General features: G+C 40.9%; 1 protein-coding gene across 1 annotated transcript in view; it reads left to right on the forward strand.

The window, feature by feature from the left end:
* The window catches only part of dnah6 (dynein, axonemal, heavy chain 6), a 53,174-nt gene extending 32,214 nt beyond the window's left edge, over positions 1-20,960 (forward strand). Inside the window, exons 55-79 of the mRNA XM_087842165.1 lie at positions 317-440; positions 577-773; positions 1,054-1,257; positions 1,569-1,694; positions 1,957-2,121; positions 2,612-2,679; positions 4,667-4,847; positions 4,990-5,169; positions 5,316-5,549; positions 7,272-7,407; positions 7,620-7,786; positions 8,021-8,211; positions 10,174-10,334; positions 11,044-11,132; positions 11,552-11,698; positions 11,826-11,964; positions 13,865-13,984; positions 15,904-16,025; positions 16,323-16,452; positions 16,601-16,728; positions 16,950-17,135; positions 18,712-18,784; positions 19,020-19,171; positions 20,307-20,529; positions 20,756-20,960. Of these exons, the coding sequence (XP_087698291.1) occupies positions 317-440; positions 577-773; positions 1,054-1,257; positions 1,569-1,694; positions 1,957-2,121; positions 2,612-2,679; positions 4,667-4,847; positions 4,990-5,169; positions 5,316-5,549; positions 7,272-7,407; positions 7,620-7,786; positions 8,021-8,211; positions 10,174-10,334; positions 11,044-11,132; positions 11,552-11,698; positions 11,826-11,964; positions 13,865-13,984; positions 15,904-16,025; positions 16,323-16,452; positions 16,601-16,728; positions 16,950-17,135; positions 18,712-18,784; positions 19,020-19,171; positions 20,307-20,529; positions 20,756-20,859 (3,747 nt within the window). The 3' untranslated portion in view covers positions 20,860-20,960. The remainder of the gene's footprint in view (positions 1-316; positions 441-576; positions 774-1,053; positions 1,258-1,568; positions 1,695-1,956; positions 2,122-2,611; positions 2,680-4,666; positions 4,848-4,989; positions 5,170-5,315; positions 5,550-7,271; positions 7,408-7,619; positions 7,787-8,020; positions 8,212-10,173; positions 10,335-11,043; positions 11,133-11,551; positions 11,699-11,825; positions 11,965-13,864; positions 13,985-15,903; positions 16,026-16,322; positions 16,453-16,600; positions 16,729-16,949; positions 17,136-18,711; positions 18,785-19,019; positions 19,172-20,306; positions 20,530-20,755) is intronic.
* The last annotated feature ends 677 nt before the right edge of the window (positions 20,961-21,637 follow it).

A 21,637-nucleotide genomic window follows, 5' to 3' on the forward strand; every position in this document is an offset into this window, starting at 1 on the left:
GGAATTTTAGAAAATTTAAGGCAGGAGACTGCTATTGTCAAGACAAACGCATCGCTGGATTTCTATGGGCTTTAACAATGTTGTAGTACTGTAGCTAGAGCTATGCAGCTTATTGCTTTAAGGAGCAGTCAAGATTTTGGCCAGAGTACGTTACAGCACTAAGTCTGGTGTAGGTTTGGCATATGTGCACTAAACTTAATGATGAGAAATAAAAACCAGACCAACACGTACAATACTTCCAAATATTGCTTTAATGATTCCTGTATGATATCGCCCTACCATTTCCCTCTTCATCTGTGCTTACTCATTTGTGCAGGAAGAGCTGGATGCGACCATGGCAACCCTAAAAGAGAAGCAGAAGAAGCTTCAGGAGGTGGAGAACCAGATCAAGGTCCTGCAGGAGCAGTTTGATAGCAGCATGAATGAGAAAGAAGATTTGGGTGAGAGTTGTGCCAAAAAGTACAACATAAAATATACTCTGTGAAATAAGTTCTACCATCTGTCTTTTATTAAATGTTTGATGTACCTTGCTGTCTTTGGCTCGCTAAAATTCTTTCTCTTTCTTTTTCATCAAAGTTAATACGATGGCTCTGACACAGGCCCGTCTGATCAGGGCAGGGAAGCTAACGTCCGCTCTTGGTGACGAACAAGTACGCTGGGAAGAAAGTGTAGCCCTGTTTGAGCAAGAGATCATCAATGTTGTGGGAAATGTCTTCATTGCAGCTGCTTGTGTGGCATATTATGGCGCATTTACTTCCCACTATAGACAGCTGGTAGGTACAGGTTTATTCTGTGCTTTTTAAGGTTTTACAGGCTGCTCTAACAAAGAATTAGCAGCTTGTGCCTTTAGTATGAGTTTAGTCTAATTTTTGAAAATCAGTAGAAAATAGGACACTACATTACTATCGTAATGGCCTTACACCTTGTTTGTTTTTATTATAAGACAGGAAATAAGATGTAATAATAAGGGATGAAATGAGGAAAACAGTAGAAACTCTGGAGGATACAACCTGAGTTGTTGTGCTTGTGTGCGCTCTGTTTCCCTCTCACCAGCTAATTGACCAGTGGATAACGCAGTGCCAGAACCTGAACATCCCAATCAGTTCCACTTTTAGCCTGATTAACATTCTTGGTGATCAATATGTCATCCGCCAGTGGAATGCAGAAGGTTTGCCTCGTGACACTGTTTCTACAGAGAATGGCATCCTGGTGACTGAGGGCCACCGGTGGCCTCTTATGATCGACCCACAGGATCAGGTGAACTAGAAACAAGTTTCAAGTAGCATCCATGTAGTGCCGATAATTCCAACACTGATTACTTTATGAATGAAATGGGTTATTTTTTTAACACTTTAACTTCTCAATTATCTGTATAATCCCAAGTCATTAATATTCATTTCACACATTTATTACACGAGAACCTTAATTTTAAAACTAATTTTGATTTTGAAAATAGTGGTATACAGCTGCATAGCAAGGATAAATAAGTTTAAATTCGACCTTACAAATTTTTTAAAGAAGTCATCTTCATCACATTAGGGATTAAGGATTATTTCTTTCATTCTCAGGCTAACCGATGGATCCGCTCCAAGGAGGCTAAAAATGGTCTAAAGGTGATCAAGCTAACGGACTCTGGCTTCCTTCGTACCCTAGAGAATGCCATAAGCATGGGCGTCCCTGTTCTGCTAGAGGAGGTAGGATTGCACCACTAATGTGACAGTTAAACAGACATAATCATAAAAAAGACAATTTTTGGTCAAATCTTGTATTGTAATTGTGTATTTTTTAAGGTGGGCTAACACTGGACGACATTAAATAAGTTGAAGACCTTTATTGGACAGATTGTTATTAAAAAGTGTTTTTAATTTTGCGTTGTCCCAGGATATTATTATAAAAGAGTTAAGAAAAGCATGGGTACTGTGAATGGCTCTGTTTGGGTATTTTGTGGGTGTATAGTTAAAGGAGACCCTGGATCCAGCACTGGAGCCCGTCTTGTTGAAGCAGACGTTTGTGGCTGGCGGCCGAACAATGATCCGACTGGGAGACTCAGATATTGACTATGACAAAAATTTTAGGTTCTATATGACCACAAAGATGGCCAACCCACATTACCTGCCAGAGGTAAGGACAGCAGCACACCTACTCAAACCTACTTATACTATATGTGTACAAAAGGAGATACTGTAAAGAGATGCAGTCATATGTCAACCAGCAAAACCCTATAGCTGAACAGTCTAGGAGAATAATAATAACAATGGATTGCATTTATATAGCGCTTTTCTAGGCACCCAAAGCGCTTTACAATTCCACTATTCATTCACTCTCACATTCACACACTGGTGGAGGCAGCTACAGTTGTAGCCACAGCTGCCCTGGGGCAGAATGTGGCTACACTCTGCCCCAGGGCATTTAGTGTGAGCCCATTCTCACACAGTCATGTACTCTCTCATTAGTTCAAGCCAACAGTGCATGCATACATCACAGACATTATAAAAGAGAGACATGGACTCCAAAGAATCCTGAATTAAAACCACAAAGACGATCATTGAGACCAGCAAAGTAGTTCAAGGTTTCATTGTGATTTAATGAGTTTCTGTTTCCACCTTTTAAGGTTTGCATCAAAGTTACAATTATCAACTTCACTGTCACTAAATCTGGCTTAGAAGACCAACTTCTCAGGTAAATACATGCACACACATGAAAAAAGCTATTGCATTTCAACTATGTAACAAGTAGAGATGGATCGATACGATATTACGTATCGGTATCGGTCCGATACTGACCTAAATTACTGGATCGGATATCGGAGAGAAATAAAAAATGTAATCCGATCCGAAGTATCACAAAATCACCTCACAAACGCGCTACTTGGCGTAACCCAGCTCGGCGCATCGGAGTAGTATGTGTTACGTGATAGAGCAGCTGTTGTCTGCAGGACCTGTCGGCGGTCTGGTGGAGCATGTGGAGCCTCGCTACATGCTTCCAAACCGCGGCATGTTATCTCGGCAAAAACTATCCCAGAGAAGCAAAGCAAGTGTGTAAGTTCATCCCTGAATGTTTGCATAGTATTCCCACGTTAAGCTTAACAACTGATATATGGAGCCAAAGCTGGACTGGCCATCGGAGTTCCAAAAGGAAGCAATTTGTCCCGTACTTAAGCTAGAATGAAAAAAAGAGTTATTCTGTCCTTGTTGCAAAGCTGATTCTTCTTCTCTCATTCCCCTTCCTGTTGCTACTTCAAACATGAAACTGATCAATGATCAGCTGGTCGGCTTTTCTGTCGCAAATCCTGCCTTTCTTGTTTGTTTATCGCCCACTTTGTGCCAGAGAGAGGATAAACAACAGCAGCACGTTTAAGCTTAATTAGCTGTTGTTAGAATTTATTTAATATTACTTTCTAGTATCAGCTGATGTTTGCTGGAGCCACAGCTGTAAAGCTGCTGGTCATGATATTGGTTTGGATATGTGGTGAGAGGGAAACTTGTAGATGAAACCAGGAGATGTCCTTACTGAATGATCAGAGCTGAACAGGTGATGGAGAAGCAGGTTTACCTTTTAGGTGACATGAATGAGTTGAAGGGAAGTTATGAACTTATGCATTTGTTTTACAGGTGCATTAAATTAAAGTTGATTACTTGATTACGTCAATTAAGCATCAAGGTGGAGGGCGGGGGGTGGTTCTGGGAGATTTTTGTTAGGAGTTTGCAACCCTATTAGTTTGGTTGTTTAATATTTCTGCTAAGTATTTAAAATACCAGAATAGGGAGGATGGTGCAGGTTTAACTTTATTAGATTGATCAGTGTTGCCGAACTATAAAATATTTTGGGTGCAGTGTATTTTTTGCATACAAGTATAACAGAATAGTTTTAGTATCTTGTTTTTTAAAACTTGAGTATGAACTTATACAAAATGCAGCAAGATATTTATTTAAAAAACAGTTTTGTTGATTAAAAAAACGCTATATCGGATTCATATTGATATCGGCAGATATCCAAATTTATGATATCGGAATCAGACATAAAAAAGTGGTCTCGTTTATCTCTAGTAACAAGCACTTACAAAGCCATCTACATTTAAAAAAAAAATGGATAGAAATACTGCACATCATTTTATGTATCCTAGTAAGTAAGTAAATAAGTAAAATTTATTTATATAGCACATTTCACAGATAAAAATCACAAAGTGCTTTACAATAAGATCAGACATACAAGTTAAAATTAATTAAAAGCCCGTTTGTATAAAAATGTCTTCAGCTGCTTTTTAAAGGAGTCAGTAGAGTCTAGACAGCGTAAAGACAACGGCAGGGAGTTCCACAGCCTCGGTGCCTGAAAAGCCCGATCCCCACGTGTTTTAAACCTAGTACATGGGACCACCAGTAGCCTCTGACCTGAAGACCTAAGTGCTCGGGATGAAGCATGAGGTTTCAACAGGTCAGAGATACACTGGGGAGCTTCACCGTGCAGAGCTCTAAAAGTTACAACTAAAATTTTAAAATGAACCCTAAAATTTACAGACAACCAATGAAGAGAAGCCAGAAGTGGAGTAATGTGTGACCTCTCGTTTGTACCAGTTAATCGTATATCCTAATTGTATGTATCCTTTTCCCCCTTTCTGATAATGACCTCTGGAATCTCTTGATTCAATCTTTTTTCAATCTGTTTTAAGTGATGTGGTGCGTCTTGAGAGTCCGCATCTTGAGGAACAGAGGAACGAGCTGATTGTGCGCATCAACGCTGACCGCAGCCAGCTGAAAGCTATTGAAGACCGCATTCTTAAGCTTCTCTTTACCTCTAAGGGGAATATACTTGACAACGAGGAGCTAGTTCAGACTCTCCAGGAGTCAAAGGTAGGGATTAGGCTATATGGATATGGAGTTGTGGTTGTTGAATTTAACATTACCTGCAATGACCTTTTTTTTTAAACCTTTCCTGTTTTTCTGATGTTCATCCTGTTTATTTCCATGATTCTTTGCATCCTCTTGTCTCCAGGTGACTTCAGAGGCCATAAAGCACCGTCTGGAAGAGGCAGAAGCAACTGAGCTGATGATAAACTCTGCGAGGGAGCGCTACAGGCCTGTGGCCACTCGAGGATCTGTTTTGTACTTTGTCATTGCCAGTCTGTCGGAGATCGATCCTATGTACCAGTTCTCACTCAAGTACTTTAAACAGGTGAGGGAAAAAAGAGCTGGGCTTTACTCTCAAATTTACAAAGCTACTTGTACAGGAATGTTTAATGAAAATGTGTAAGTACCCATTTAAAGTAATTATTTTCTTTTTTTTCTCTCTTTTTTGTTTATTTCTTCCTTCATCTTTAGCTCTTTAATTCCACCATCGAGACATCAGAGCAGAGTACTGTGCTAGAAGAGCGCCTTCAGATCCTCCTGAATCAAATCTTGCTAAACTCCTACATTAACGTGTCACGTGGACTCTTCGAGCAACACAAGCTTATTTACAGCTTTGTGTTGTGCGTAGAAATCATGAGGCAGCGTGGCGAGATCTCTGATGGGGAATGGTGGCGCTTCCTAAAAGGAGCTTCGTCACTGAAAAAGGTGAGGTGGGAAATCCAGCCATAGAAGTTCAGCTTGATAAAAGCAATAATGAATAAAATAATTAACTAAAAAAAAAGATTTCCTATGATTGTGCTCATGTTTTTTTATAACCTCCTAGGACCTGGCGTCCACATATGTGGACATCACATTTTGGGTTATTTAGACCAAAATACTCAATTTTGCTCTACAAGGGCCTGATATCCACATACGAGGACATTATACTGCTACTGTTCTATCGACATTTTATATGAATATCCTCATACGTGGCTCTAATTTTTCTTAGAAACAAAAATTAGGTGAAAAAAAATCTGGCAATTCTTTGTTTTGACATTTATCGGGTCCCAATCAGCCCAAATATCAAAGAGAAATAAAAAATGCATGCTGTGGAAGAGTGCAGGTATTAGGAGCTTAAAGAAGTATATAGTGATGGTGTTAACCCACCATTTGTTTTTTATGCCACTAGACTGGAGGCACTGATTGTTAGCTAGGGGTGGGGGAAAAAATCGATACTGTGTAGTATCGTGATATTTTGTTTGCTAATAATGTATCGATACAGGGACAGCAGAAATCGATATTTTGTTACAAAAAAGGTTTTTGTGCTCGGACTTCAGAGCATGTTGATCCTTTTTCTGAGCAAGAATCCTGACATTCCTTCACTGTCCAAATGTGTTTAACTCTTTTTTTGGCAGCAATAAACATGACAGTTTACTTATTTTAATTTAAGACATGTTTTATTTTAATTAAGTTGAAAACTTTTTTATTTAATGTAAAATTATATTTTGTTTTAATTTACTTTCAAATTCTTCAGTTGCTGAAGGGGCTGCATAGTTTTCATAAACTGCATAGTTCAGAATAGCTATAATTGTACCAGATGGTTGCGTTCAGTTAAGTTGGACTAGACTGTAATACAAACCGTTCAGTTTGTCAACAATAAAACTGAAATGAGAGAAAGACTGAGTGTGAGACTTTGATATTAGATAAAATGAATATTGATAAAGTTTACCTTTATGTACAGAATCTGAATATCGCAAAATATTTAAAAAAAATTGCAATAATATCGTATCGTGCATTAAGTATTGTGATAATATCGGATCGTGCGTTAAGTATTGTGATAATATCGGATCGTGGGATGTATGGTGATTCCCACCTCTATTGTTAGCAGTCACAGTCCTCATGCTAGTTCTGTTCTTCTTTCTCCTACACCTCTGTTTTAGGTCTCCCGTTTATTGCCTCTTAGCATTTACTGCTCAAAGGTTTGGAGTAACAGGGAAATGTATGTTTCTGACAAAAAGCAAGCTTTTTAAAAACCAAAATAAAATAATAGTAGTTTGATTGAATACGCTAAAAAGGAGTAATGATTAATCGAATCATTAAGTATAAGGGATTTTAATGAAATATTTACACAGGTGTATAGAAGCGGATTTTCAGACCCAAATATCTGAAAGCTGTTAATCCGAGTAAACACTGAATACATCTGACTAGTGGAGTGCCTGCAGGTGTAATCGTAGTTGGTGATTCAAACAAGAACTTTTTTAGTGATCCCAAGTATTTCAGATTAAAGTGTCATTTTTACTTTTTAAAGCTGCTTGTCATAGAAACCATTTGTCATCATCCCCTCACTCTTTTATAATTCTAGTTAACTTTCTCTTTACTTACACCAGTCGATAACAACATGTCTACTAAATTTGTGGGCATAAACTTTTCTTTTTCTGCATCTTCCAGGAGTATCCAGAGCGACCAGATGTGCCATGGCTAAGTGATTTTTACTGGCAGACATGTTGTGAGCTGGAGGACACACTGCCTTGCTTCAAGGGCATCTCCAAAGAAATCACTAGAACCCATATCCATATTAAGCTAGGTACCCTATCCCCATTGTTATTGTTGTTGAGCTGATAAGGATGTGTATATGTCAGCATGTTACTTTTGAATATAAAACTAGAATGTTTGACCTACATACACTCTGTCATTTTTCATTTTTATAAAGAGATGTTCTAATCATTCTTATCATTAACTTACCAAACTATGTACAAATCCTATGTCTGATTCCATAGAATTCCTTTTCTCTTATAGGGCATTTTGAAGCATCTTTAAATCCAGAAAAATGGAAAGGCTATGTGTCAGAGTTGCCTTCTCTCGAGGAGTCCAAAAAGGAGAAACAGGAGATGAAAGGCTACTGGAATGAGCGATTGGGATCTTTCCAGAAACTAGTTCTTATCAAGAGCTTCATGGAAGAGAAGGTGAGCCTGGATGAAGTCCGGGGAAAGATATTTACTGAGGTTTTCATGATTGTTTTCCAGGTGAAGAGGATCATTTTAAAAAAGTGTAACTTTTGTCAGTATTAAAGAAAGGATCTCAGTAAAAAAAATAAATGACATGGGTTTATAGCTCTCCGCGGAGCTTTCCCATCACCACCAAAGCTTGGTCAATTTTTCCCATCTTTTCTGTGACGTATATCCTCTTTTTCCATCCAGGTGGTTTTTGCAGCAACTGAGTTTGTGATTGTCAACCTGGGGAAGGAGTTTGTGGAAAACCCTCCAGTTGACCTGGCTAATCTCTATAATGACATGTCCCCTACCACCCCATTGATCTTCATCCTCAGCACAGGTTCTGACCCAATGGGTGCCTTCCAGCGCTTTGCAAATGAGAGAGGGTGTCTCGACAGGTAAGGGAGAAAAAATGGTTAGAGAGGTCCCTCCAACATGGCTCGCAAAAATGTCTTTGTTTTGTTCACCAGGCTGTGACATCTGAGATATAGACATATATAGCTGGTTGGCTTTTTTTATTTTTATTTTTAATAGTCAGTAGCTTCTGTCTTCTGTAAGTCAAGTAGTGGAAGGTTTTTATGATGATGCCATTTTGCCAATTTGACTGCCATCCATCCATCTTCATCCGCTTTATCCGAGGCCGGGTCGCGGGGGCAGCAGCCTAAGCAAAGAGGCCCAGACCTCCCTCTCCCCAGCCACCTCCTCCAGCTTATCCGGGGGAACACCAAGGCGTTCCCAGGCCAGCCGAGAGATATAATCTCTCCAGCGTGTCCTGGGTCTGCCCCGGGGCCTCCTCCCGGTGGGACATGCCCGGAACACCTCACCCAGGAGGCGCCCAGGAGGCATCCTTGTCAGATGCCCGAACCACCTCAGCTGGCTCCTTTCGATGTGGAGCAGCAGCGGCTCTACTCTGAGCCCCTCCCGGATGGCCGAACTTCTCACCCTATCTCTAAGGGAGAGGCCAGCAACCCTTCGGAGGAAGCTCATTTCTGCCGCTTGTATCCGCGATCTTGTTCTTTCGGTCACTACCCACAGCTCGTGGCCATAGGTGAGGGTAGGGACGTAGATCGACCGGTAAATTGAGAGCTTCGCTTTTACACTCAGCTCTCTCTTCACCACGACGAACCGGTGCAGCGTCTGCATTACTGCAGCTGCAGCCCCAATCCGTCTGTCGATCTCCGGCTCCCTTCTCCCATCACTCGCGAACAAGACCCCGAGATACTTGAACTCCTCCACTTGGGGCAGGAACTCATCCCCGACCCGGAGTGGGCACTCCACCCTTTTCCGGCTGAGAACCATGGCCTCAGATTTGGAGGTGCTGATCCTCATTCCCGCTGCTTCACACTCGGCTGCGAACCGTTCCAGTGCGAGCTGGAGGCCCTCACCCGATGAAGCCAACAGAACCACATCATCCGCGAAAAGCAGAGATGAGATTCTGAGGCCACCAAAGCGAAAGCCCTCCGCCACTTGGCTGCGCCTAGAAATCCTGTCCATAAAAATTATAAACAGAACTGGTGACAAAGGGCAGCCCTGGCGGAGCCGATCACCCACCGGGAACGAGTCCGACTTATTGCCGGCAATGCGAACCAAGCTCTTGCAACGGTTGTATAGGGAATCGAATGGCCCGTAGCAATGGGCCAGACACCCCATACTCCCGCAGCACCTCCCACAGGACACCCCGAGGGACACGGTCGAATGCCTTCTCCAAGTCCACAAAACACATGTAGACTGGTTGGGAAAATTCCCATGCACCCTCAAGTATCCTCGAGAGGATAAAGAGCTGGTCCAGTGTTCCGCGACCAGGACGAAAACCGCATTGTTCCTCCTGCATCAGAGGTTTGACTAGCAATTTGACTGCACCAAGCAATAATCTGCAACTTGCACTGGGACAGTTCAGCCATGTGGTTCTCTGCCAGAAAAGGGTGGATTGTCCTCTTCAGTTTGAGAATGAGTTGCTTCCTCAAATGAACAAGTTCAAGTTTAAGACTATAGATACAAGCAGTGGAAATGAGCTGTCTTATAAAGGGTGTCTAAGCTCAGTCTCAGACATAGGATGAGGAGTTTGGGAGGGGCTCAGAGTAGAGCCACTACTCATCCACATCCAGGAGGCCTTCTGGGCACCTCTAACACGAAGGGCATGTCCAAAGGTCGTGCTGGGTCATATCCAGAAGACATGTTCCCAAACCAGTATTTCACTTCGATATCTGCTTGGAAGTATTGGGGAAGTGGCTGGGAAGAGGGAGGTTTGGGCACCTCTGTCTAAACTGTTCTCCTTGTGATCCTGGACTAGACAGGTTGTTGCAAATGAATGAATAAAGTTTATAAAGGCATCAAAATGGTGATTTTTCTGTGTTTTTCAGGGTCGAGGCTATCTCACTGGGGCAAGGCCAGGGACCTATAGCAGAGAAGATGATCCATTCAGCGCTGACGAGTGGCAACTGGGTCTTCTTGCAGAACTGCCATCTGGCTGTGTCTTGGATGTTAGCCATGGAGGAGCTCATTAAGACCTTCACTGAGCCTGGTACTATTTTTAAATTGAGCTCAAAAGTTTATGTTTATTTCAGCCTTCTGTGCTAACATTTGATGACATATTTTTTTATTAGTTAAGGCTTATGAGGGTTGTATGAAAAAATAGTATTAAATTAGAATAATTACAACATTTGCTTCAAACTGGGAAATCCCAGTGGTAGTAATTTTAGTGTTTATGGATGGGGATACCCAAGAAAGAGATGCTGGGCTGCAGTTTAGTTTCAGTTTAGTTACACTTTGCTAGTACTCAGTTGGAACCCATTTGACCTTCAAGAAAACGTACTTTAGTCCTTCATTGTGCAGACTCAACAATGCTTAAAGCATTCCTCAGAGGTTTTGGTCCACATTAACACGATAGTGTCACACAGTTGTTGCAGATTTGTTGATTGCATTATAGCCACTAGATAATGGGTACGCTGTGGTCATAAAGGGATGAACGTTGTTAGCAGCGATGCTCAGGGACACATCTAAACAAGTTCCTTCATATTTCTAATGTCATTAGACATCATTTGTAATTTACACGTGCATTTCTAATCTCTGAGAAACAGAAATGAGTAAACTGTGATATTGTATGCTTTGGTTTTTTAAAGTGTTTGTATTATTGATAAAAAAAAAATACTGCAGGACCTTTTTACAAGTATCCTTTAAGGCCTTTTCTTTTCATGAATATGCAAATAATTTTCTTATCTGTTTCTCTGCAGACACATCAGTCCATGAGAACTTCCGTTTGTTTCTCAGTTCCATGCCGACCAAAGTATTTCCTGTTACAGTGCTCCAGAACTCCGTTAAGGTAGTCACACAGAGACCCAAACACTGTAATACTATATAATAAAGCTATAGATGATTGAAAATACTGTTTTTAAAAAAGAACTTGTCTATACTGGTGGATTGAACATGAGTGAAACATAAAAATGACTTTGGTAATTACGAGTACTGTTTATTTAGGGTAACTGTGGCATAAACGTTACATTAGTTAAGCACTGCCTTCATAAATATGGGTCAAAATCTTTGACTTGATTTATCGTCATCATGACCATGACCGTATAATTTGAAGAGTGAGTCACACCGGTACACTGGTTACCTCGAAGAGTCATTGGGATTGTATGTGCACTTGAAGACGGCCTGAACAACAAGGAGGAGACGCTGAACCAAACGGTTTTCAGGATTACTGGTAGTCTTCTCAGTAGGTCTCGGTGATGTCATTGCCAGGTGACTAACGAGCCTCCTAAAGGCCTGCGAGCCAACATGCGACGAGCCTTCACAGAGATCACCAGCGGTTTCTTTGAACACCACGTTTTGGGACGCCAGTGGAGGAAGATTGTCTTTGGAATCTGCTTTTTCCATGCAATCATCCAGGTTACATACACTCTTTCTCAGTATTTTACATGTAAAGTGCCTCATCAATATTACTTTGTTTTCTTGGATGTGTTTTACTTTGTGTGTGGTCGTACAGTACTTCTCTGCCTGTGTGTCTCGTGTTTAGGAGCGGAAGAAGTTTGGTCCCCTGGGCTGGAACATCCCCTACGAATTCAATGACAGTGACAGAGAATGTGCTCTGCTCAACCTCAACCTGTACTGCAAAGATGGCGCCATCCCTTGGGATGCTCTGGTCTACATCACTGGTAGGAAGCAAATATCAACAGAAAGTTGCATGTTCTTGTATCTAAATTCAACAAGGTAATAAGTTAGGGACTGTTTGTGTAGCATCTTATTATCCATATGTAATGCATGTCTTATTTGCATTTTGACATTTTCTATTAATAGAAAGCCTTTTCACAAAACAAACATGATTGCATGTCCTTGAACCTAAACATGCAGCTGTTTCATAAAAATAAAAGTGTGGGAAGAATAATAGGACACTTTAAACCAGCGGTCAGCAACCTTAAACACCCAAAGAGCCATTTGGACCTGGTTTCTTGGAAAAGGAAACACTGGGAGCCGCAAATACTTTTTGTCATCTAAAATGAAGATACCACCGTGTATATTGTTGTTTTTTTTTACCTTAATGCTTTGTATAAACAACTATAGTGTGTTGCTTATGAAATCCATGAAGTGCTATGGAGAAAATTAAATTTTATTTATGTAATGAACACATTGTCAACCCTTAAAAAATAATAACTAAAAAGAAAGTCAACCAGTTGAAGGTGTCTTTAAAATGAATTAAAAAGCTGAACTTAAATTATCCATGTAGCAAACAAAAACAGTGAGCCGTCATCCTTATATCGCCTTCTGGGCTGTCGGAGTGTAGCGGAGCCTTGACCAGAATTTAAAAAATAATTGGAAAAAAAGCACTACGCTCCTAAAAAATTTAAAATAAATATTTTCAAAATATCGGCATAATATTTATTTTACCTGGTTAATGTGCTTCGCGGGGCGTGGCCCGCAGTGACGCTGCAGGAGAGGCAGACGTACCTGAGTGGCATCTGCAATTACGCCTCACCAGCTTGCTCTCTCTGCTGTTGTGTTGTTGTTTGTATGTGTCGGGCTGTGAGCTGGAAAGCTACAGCCGGCTGTGTGTGTGAAAAGTGGTCAATAAAGAGATGCTGAAGAGCATGTTCATGTAAACATCGTGAGTTCTGCCGTGATGTGTTTAGAATCGGACTTCTGCTCCTGAACCTCTGCGCACAGCGTCTGCAGATCGGGGCTGTACCAAGTCACTTTCATCTTTACACAGGACTGTAAGCTGTCGTCTGTGAGGCGTGAGCGGTGTTTGTTTTTAACATAGTTCATGGTGGAGAACAGCTGCTCACATACGTATGTGGATCCGGTAGGTCACTCTCGTCAGAAGTAAATACCAATGAATCTGCCCAGCCATCATTAAATGTTGTATTTTCTTCAGATATTTTTCTTTTCTTACATTTCTCCATACTTGGCCTACGTGGGGCTGAAAGTCTCGGTAAATGCACGTCGTTTCGGCGGGTATACCGGCTTCCACCAGTGTGACGCTTATTTTGAGCGACGAAAAATAATAAAATATAACTTTATTTTTATTATTCAAGATCACAATAATCATCCAATTTAGAACTACAAGTTTTAAAAAAGAACTAACTCAAATAAAATACACTTCAGTTAAATACTTATAATTTATTTTTCCAAACCATGCAGAGCCGCAATATAAGGACTAATGAGCTGCAGGTTGCCGACCCCTGCTTCAGACCATTCAGCTTTATATAAAAGAAAAAGGGCCGATTTTTTTTTTTTCCCCTGTGTTTTCTGTTCTGTAATAGATTTCTCTTTTTAGTATTTCATCTTAAATTGAATAATCTGGATCCAACTTCTTTCAAAATGATCTGTATAAGAACGGGTATTACACATATCTATGTAAATATACTATATGCATATTTTTTAGTTTAAAGTTGTTGCTGTTTTTTCCATAACTTCTTTATTTTTCTGATTCTGAGTGAGATTTTGATCAACTGAAACTAGAAGAGGGTCTGGTCTTTAAAAGCAATATCTCCTGCATTCATAAACAAAGAAAGCCATGAAATATCTCAAATCCTACTGTGTTTTTTTTCTCTTCAGGTGAGATCACGTATGGAGGGAGAGTGACGGATGCCTGGGACCAACGGTGCCTAAGGACAATCCTCAAAGGCTTTTTTTCTCCAGAAACTCTGCAGCCTGGCTACACCTACTCCCCCTCAGGTATTGTTCTTTCTGCCCTCTTTTGTATGTATATGTGTGTGTGTGTGTGTTTGTGTTTGTGTTTGTGTGTGTGTGTGTGTGTGTGTGTGTGTGTGTGTGTGTGTGTGTGTGTGTGTGTGTGTGTGTGTGTGTGTGTGTGTGTGTGTGTGTGTGTGGCAAGGTGTTTCTGCGCAGTGTACCAGGGGCACGGAGAAAAGTTGTTGTACCATAGGCACGAGGAGTGTGTGTGTGTACATGTGTATTTACATGCGTGTATGCACAGTGAACGCTCACATGCTATACAGTGGGGCAAAAAAGTATTTAGTCAGCCACCGATTGTGCAAGTTCCCCCACTTAAAATGATGACAGAGGTCAGTAATTTGCACCAGAGGTACACTTCAACTGTGAGAGACAGAATGTGAAAAAAAAAATCCATGAATTCACATGGTAGGATTTGTAAAGAATTTATTCGTAAATCAGGGTGGAAAATAAGTATTTGGTCAATAACAAAAATACAACTCAATACTTTGTAACATAACCTTTGTTGGCAATAACAGAGGCCAAACGTTTACTATAGGTCTTTACCAGGTTTGCACACACAGTAGCTGGTATTTTGGCCCATTCCTCCATGCAGATCTTCTCAAGAGCAGTGATGTTTTGGGGCTGTCACCGAGCAACACGGACTTTCAACTCCCGCCACAGATTTTCTATGGGGTTGAGGTCTGGAGACTGGCTAGGCCACTCCAGGACTTTCAAATGCTTCTTACGGAGCCACTCCTTTGTTGCCCGGGCGGTGTGTTTTGGATCATTGTCATGTTGGAAGACCCAGCCTCGTTTCATCTTCAAAGTTCTCACTGATGGAAGGAGGTTTTGGCTCAAAATCTCACGATACTTGGCCCCATTCATTCTGTCCTTAACACGGATCAGTTGTCCTGTCCCCTTGGCAGAAAAACAGCCCCATAGCATGATGTTTCCACCCCCATGCTTCACAGTAGGTATGGTGTTCTTGGGATGCAACTCAGTATTCTTCTTCCTCCAAACACGACGAGTTGAGTTTATACCAAAAAGTTCTACTTTGGTTTCATCTGACCACATGACATTCTCCCAATCCTCTGCTGTATCATCCATGTGCTCTCTGGCAAACTTCAGACGGGCCTGGACATGCACTGGCTTCAGCAGCGGAACACGTCTGGCACTGCGGGATTTGATTCCCTGCCGTTGTAGTGTGTTACTGATGGTGACCTTTGTTACTTTGGTCCCAGCTCTCTGCAGGTCATTCACCAGGTCCCCCCGTGTGGTTCTGGGATCTTTGCTCACCGTTCTCATGATCATTTTGACCCCACGGGATGAGATCTTGCGTGGAGCCCCAGATCGAGGGAGATTATCAGTGGTCTTGTATGTCTTCCATTTTCTGATGATTGCTCCCACAGTTGATTTTTTCACACCAAGCTGCTTGCCTATTGTAGATTCACTCTTCCCAGTCTGGTGCAGGTCTACAATTCTTTTCCTGGTGTCCTTCGAAAGCTCTTTGGTCTTGGCCATGGCGGAGTTTGGAGTCTGACTGGTTGAGGCTGTGGACAGGTGTCTTTTATACAGATGATGAGGTCAAACAGGTGCCATTCATACAGGTAACGAGTGGGGGACAGAAAAGCTTCTTACAGAAGACGTTACAGGTCTGTGAGAGCCAGGGATTTTCCTTGTTTGAGGTGACCAAATACTTATTTTCCACCCTGATTTATGAATAAATTCTTTACAAATCCTACCATGTGAATTTATGGATTTTTTTTTTCACATTCTGTCTCTCACAGTTGAAGTGTACCTCTGGTGCAAATTACTGACCTCTGTCATCATTTTAAGTGGGGGAACTTGCACAATCGGTGGCTGACTAAATACTTTTTTGCCCCACTGTATATCTCAGTTAATGGCTTTCTCCCTGTAAGGTGTTTACTACGCTCCAGAGTCAGATGAACTCGAACAATATAAGAAGTATATTGAGAATCTTCCGATCATTGATGATCCTGAGGTCTTTGGTATGCATGAGAATGCCAACTTGGCTTTTCAGGTGAGAGACAATACTGTAACAATACCAGTACATTACAAGTAAATGTCTCTATCTCTATTTTTATGCCAGTTGTTCTCTTAAATATAAATGACTGTGCAATTTCTTATTTAAACGTAGTTTTTCAAAATCTGTTAAATTTTTCACTTAGCAGCAATTATAAGAAATGGCTTGTGGTCCTTTTAGTGATTTAAACTTATGTTTCTCATGCAGTTCATGAGCTTTGGGAGTGCTATGATAAAATATCAATACATGAGTGTGTGTGTGTGTGTGTGTGTGTGTGTGTGTGTGCCTCTGCAGCGTCAAGAAACTATAACTCTGATCAATACCATACTGGATGTTAATCCTCGTTCTTCAGCACAACATGGAGCTAAGAGTAACGATGACATAGTCTGCGACCTCGCCGAACTGATTCTAGCCAAACTGCCCGGTACGCTGACCCCACATAGATTCACCTGCACATAGATCTCAGTTACTGCTGAGACTTTGCATTATTACACTCACTCTTTTCCCCATGTTTTCATTGGTTTGTGTTGTCTTTTGTCTCTTTGTGAACTTGTCTTTCTTTTGGAGTGCAGAGCGACTGGACATGGATGAAGCAATCGACACACTGTTTATCAAAGACACCAATGGGCACCTGAACTCCCTCACAACTGTTTTGGTCCAAGAAGCAGACCGATTCAACAACTTGCTTAAAGTTCTCAGGGTGACGTAAAAACCACACACATTTAATTGGTGGAGATCATCTCATGACCACTTCAGGAGTTGTTTTCTTTGGATTGTAGTTTATTTACTTGATCTTAGAGAAACATTCAAATAGAAAAAAACCTAAACAATCAAAAATATGCGTTCTGTTTCGTTTCAGAAATAGCATTTTTCGGAATCTGTCGTCACTGTGATGCGTTATTCTCACTTTCTTTTTCATAGATGTCTCTTATCACTCTGCAAAAGGCAATAGCAGGTCTTGTTGTGATGTCAGAGGAAATGGACCGAATCTACAGAAGCTTTCTGAACGACCAGGTCCCCAAGCACTGGGCAAACTCTGCCTACCCTTCCCTCAAACCGCTGTCTTCTTGGGTCAGAGACTTGACTCTCAGAACGTCCTTTATCCAGGTTTGCATACAGATATTAACAAAAACACACGTTTTCAAGTTCAGTCCAGAGGAATTATAGAGGTTTGTGTGAAATGTGTCTTTATAAAGCTAACATACACTGGATTAGAATAGAAGTCTTTTTCTAGCTCAGGTCTGGGATATTGGCTGTATTTTATTGGTTTGGGTGTGTGCATGTGTGCATGTGTGTGTGTGTCTGTGTGCATGCATATATACTTTTGCATACATTTGATTTGTGTGTTATCTCATTAGATTGGAAAACTGTAATAACACATGTACATTCTGAGTTCGTCTTTCTGCCTCCCTGCACATCCTGGTTTAGTGTTTGGTCCATCTTCTCTGATTTAAGCTGCTCTTCCTTAAGTCTGCTCTGAACATGTATCGTACAGTTACTATAATTCACTTAAACAAGCACAAACAGGGTAAAGTCCTGTTAGTTTATACAGCAGTGGATAAACACTGAGTCACACTCCACATGCTGATTATCTTAGGAAACAAAATCCAATGTAAACTGATTCACTGGGTCACTTACAGCACAGGTGTCGAACTCCAGGCCTCGAGGGCCGGTGTCCTGCAGGTTTTAGATGTGTCCTTGATCCAACACAGCTGATTCAAATGGCTAAATTACCTCCTCAACATGTCTTGAAGGGCTGTATCCCAATTCAGGGTCTGCAGCCTCAACGATCCACAAGGGCTGCGTACTTAAAGACCGCTAAGGCCGGAAATGCGAGGCTTGTGAAATGGGACGGTCTAGCCTCCGTTGCCTGCCCAGGTTGCCTAGCAACCATGATACTAACAGCTGGAAACGTTTCATACAGCTTTGTTTGACAGAAATGAAGGAGAACATCTTTTGTTCATTTGTTTGTTTGTTTCTACATGAGCTTTGATCATTCTCTGATTAAGCTCAGCTATTGAACGGCGTATATTTTAAAGTAAAGGCTTTAAAACCAAGTTAGTACAAACGTCACTAATGTCACATAACTTTGCCGACGTGGCCAACAGGAATGTTTTAATGTTCTTCGTTATTAAACATTTGCACATAAATAAGTGACATAATATTCAGTACTTACTTAAAGTTTACTCTTCGGGCACCCCTCATCCGCCATTTTTTTTGGCAAAATTATCCACACCCACTGCCGCGCTATGCATTCTGGGATATGTTGGGCCACGAAGTCTACACCGCCACATCCTTAAAATTCAGGGAAATGAAGGACGCATTTGAGGGCCGCATTTCGAGCAGCCTTCGAATTGGGACAGCCTTCGTCGTGTCGCGGTGACGTTATCGGCCTTAAAATGCGGCCTTTAAGGCTGCAGACCCTGAATTGGGATACAGCCAAGTTCTTCAGATGCCTGCTAATGAACTAACCATTTGATTCAGGTGTGCTGACCCAGGGTGAGATCTAAAACCTGCAGGACACCGGCCCTCGAGGCCTGGAGTTCGACAGCCCTGACTTACAGGATGCCTGTAATGCACTATATTGAATAAAAGAAGAAGATACTGCATAAAGAAAGATATCGTTATTTAAAGATACATATATTTTAATTGCATCTCTGCTTCTCTTTTCCTCTCTTGCAAGACTTGGATCACACGTGGTCAGCCCAAATCACTTTGGATCTCAGGGTTCTTCTTCCCTCAAGGCTTTCTTACTGGTAACACACTGAAACATGCTCTATGTTTTATAATAATGCCAACAGTAAAGCACAGTTTTAGAGCTGAGCTTGAGGATTACAATAATCACTCGGACTACTCTTTCAAGTATGCAGTGTAAAAATAAATGAATGAAGTTTAAAAGAGAGCTATTAATTAAATTTGTGTTTACTGGTAGATTTTGCTAAACAGCACAGTGACTTGTTTCAATGCTCTTGTGTCTTTGATGGCCTGTAGGAGTGTTGCAGAATCATGCCCGGCGTTACAGTTTGCCTATTGACGAGCTTAATTTCCGCTTCAGCGTGGTGCCGGCGTACAGGGATGAGGAAGCAGTCTGTGAGGCTCTAAGCACTCTTCCCATTGGTGCAAAACTGAACATGGATGAGGAGGTACTGTAAGAGGAGCAGCGCTCTTAGTTATGCTTTCAGTAGTGCTTTAAAAAAGGGCACAAATATTCTTTTCTCCAGTCCTTCAAATATTAGCAGTACTTTAAGATGCTATTTTTCTGGCTAATAGCAGGAGAGCTAATGTGGAAGAGCAGATCAACAATCTCAAGATACAATCTAAAATATTACATCAGTTTGGTTTCTCTACAGTTAAAGTTTGTCGCTCCTTATATTTGTTCAACTTAACTTACTTAACTGCAGTTAATGTTTTTATCTGCAATATTTTATTCAAAGTTCTTCTTACATTTTTACACAAAATCAGTTATGTTATCAATTGTGTTTTTAAATTGTGTTTGTGTTTGCATGATTTCAGTTAGAGTCCTTGGAAGCAAAACAAACCGAGCAGGCTGAAGATAAATCCTTTAATCATTAATATGACCACTAGCTTGTTTGGTTTTTAGGCAAGCATTTGAAATGGTCAATGTAAAATGTGAATTAGAAAGTTGTAGGAACCTGAGATCATGACCTATTTGATATGTGTATTTAATTCTTGTATTAATTGATTAATGTTTTTGTGAAATTACTTTATCCTGAATCTCTAAATCTGATCTGGTGATCTCAAAGTTAGCACCACAGAGCAAATGTATCCTAAATGATCAAATTAAATCTGTTATCCATTATTTTTGATTGGACTACATACTGATTTCTTTAGTAAGGTTGTGTTATAATTGACTCCGGGGTGAATCTGGAGGGCAGTACAGCCACCAGTATTGTTTTCCTTTTTAAAATACTGAGTTCCTGATGACATATCAGATTGATGCCCTCTTAAACGTCATAAATAGTGAATATCAACCGCAGCAAACATCGTGTCAACTCTTCTTTAAATCTCTGTTCATGAAAATGAAATCCTTAAAGAATAAAAAGCTCTCAATACATCTGATAAAAGCAAAGCCACATGTTCTTTGTTTTATTTTCTGGCTTTGCAGCTGTTTGTGTGTTTGTGAAAAAACATTTTTTCTGAAAAGGCACAAACTGCAAAAAGAAAGTCTTGTGTTTACTTTGTTTCAAGAGTTTGTCAGTAAAAAGGAAAAGTAAAATAAAAAGGTAATTCCTTTAATATGGTTACTTGTTAAAACAGTTACCAGAGCCGCAGGACGGTGTACTTGTTCACGGCATGTTCATGGATGCCTGTCGCTGGGATGATGTCGGCATGGTGATTGATGATGCGCTGCCTCGGGTTATGAACGCCATGCTGCCGGTGGTGCACTTTGAGCCGCAGCAGAACTACGTCCCAGAGCCTGACCTCTACCACGCTCCTCTGTACAAGACCTCAGCCAGAGCTGGCACTCTGTCCACCACAGGTACACACCTGATATATCCAAAGTCACTCACTGGAAACCTTTTTACATTTAAAGTCATGACACATTTTATACTATCATAAGGCCAAGAGCTAGTTTTTGGGCATCGCTGGGAGTTTTGGTGGGATACAGCGCACGTCCCTGTTACCAACATACAATATCAAAAAAAGAAAGAAAAAGGATGTTTGCTCAGATTGTTTCCTCACCCTTCATGTCTCTCTCCCTTCAGGTCACTCAACTAATTTTGTGGTGACAGTAATGCTTCCCTCCAAGCGACCCAGCGACTACTGGATATCCAAAGCCTCCGCACTCCTGTGCCAGTTGAATCATTAAATATTTATTCGAGGACAAAGCAGAATTTTGAATGGCACCAAAACATTTGCAAAAACTTAAAATTAAAATTAAAATTTCACCCTAACTGATGTTTCTGCGTCCTTCATCTCGTACATGTGTTTGACTACATTTATTTATATAACAAACTCTTTAGAAAGGAGACGTCCCATTTTCACAGTGGAAGCACTACACTGCCTTACACTGCTTCATTTCACAAGAAGCAGAGGTAGCAAAGGTAGATGAGTTTAAATACCTGATGTCAGCCATCACTATCCAAGGCAGCACACGGTGAACAAGAGAGGCAAGGTGGAGTGGGTGGAGACGAGTGACAGAAGGATAACTGTAAAAGTGAAAGGAAATTTTTTTAAGTTGATGGCTTCGTGAAAACAAGAAAAGAAATGTTTTAGAAAAACTAAGAATTCTATTTTTTGTATTTTTTTATTTATTTAGGCATTTATAAGACAAATATACCCAAATTTGAAGCAGGAAACTGGACTTCTCAGAGATTAGTCAAATATAATCAACAATTCTCTGGTGTCCTGGATTGTTGATTACCTGACAGGAAGACCACAATATGTGCGTCTTCCACAGTGTGTGTCTGACAAGGTAATCAGCAACACAGGGGCACCACAAGGGACTGTCCTCTCCCTCTTCACCCTCAACACCACAGACTTCAGCCACTGCACAGAGACCTGCCATCTTCAGAAGTTTTCTGATGACTCTGCGGTGGTTGGATGCTTTGTGATTATTCATAAAATATTAACAAAAAGACCTAAAA

The sequence above is a fragment of the Neolamprologus brichardi genome, chromosome 6 (genome assembly GCF_056152115.1).
Source record: "Neolamprologus brichardi isolate AB-2024 chromosome 6, ASM5615211v1, whole genome shotgun sequence".
NCBI classification, from domain to species: domain Eukaryota; kingdom Metazoa; phylum Chordata; class Actinopteri; order Cichliformes; family Cichlidae; genus Neolamprologus; species Neolamprologus brichardi.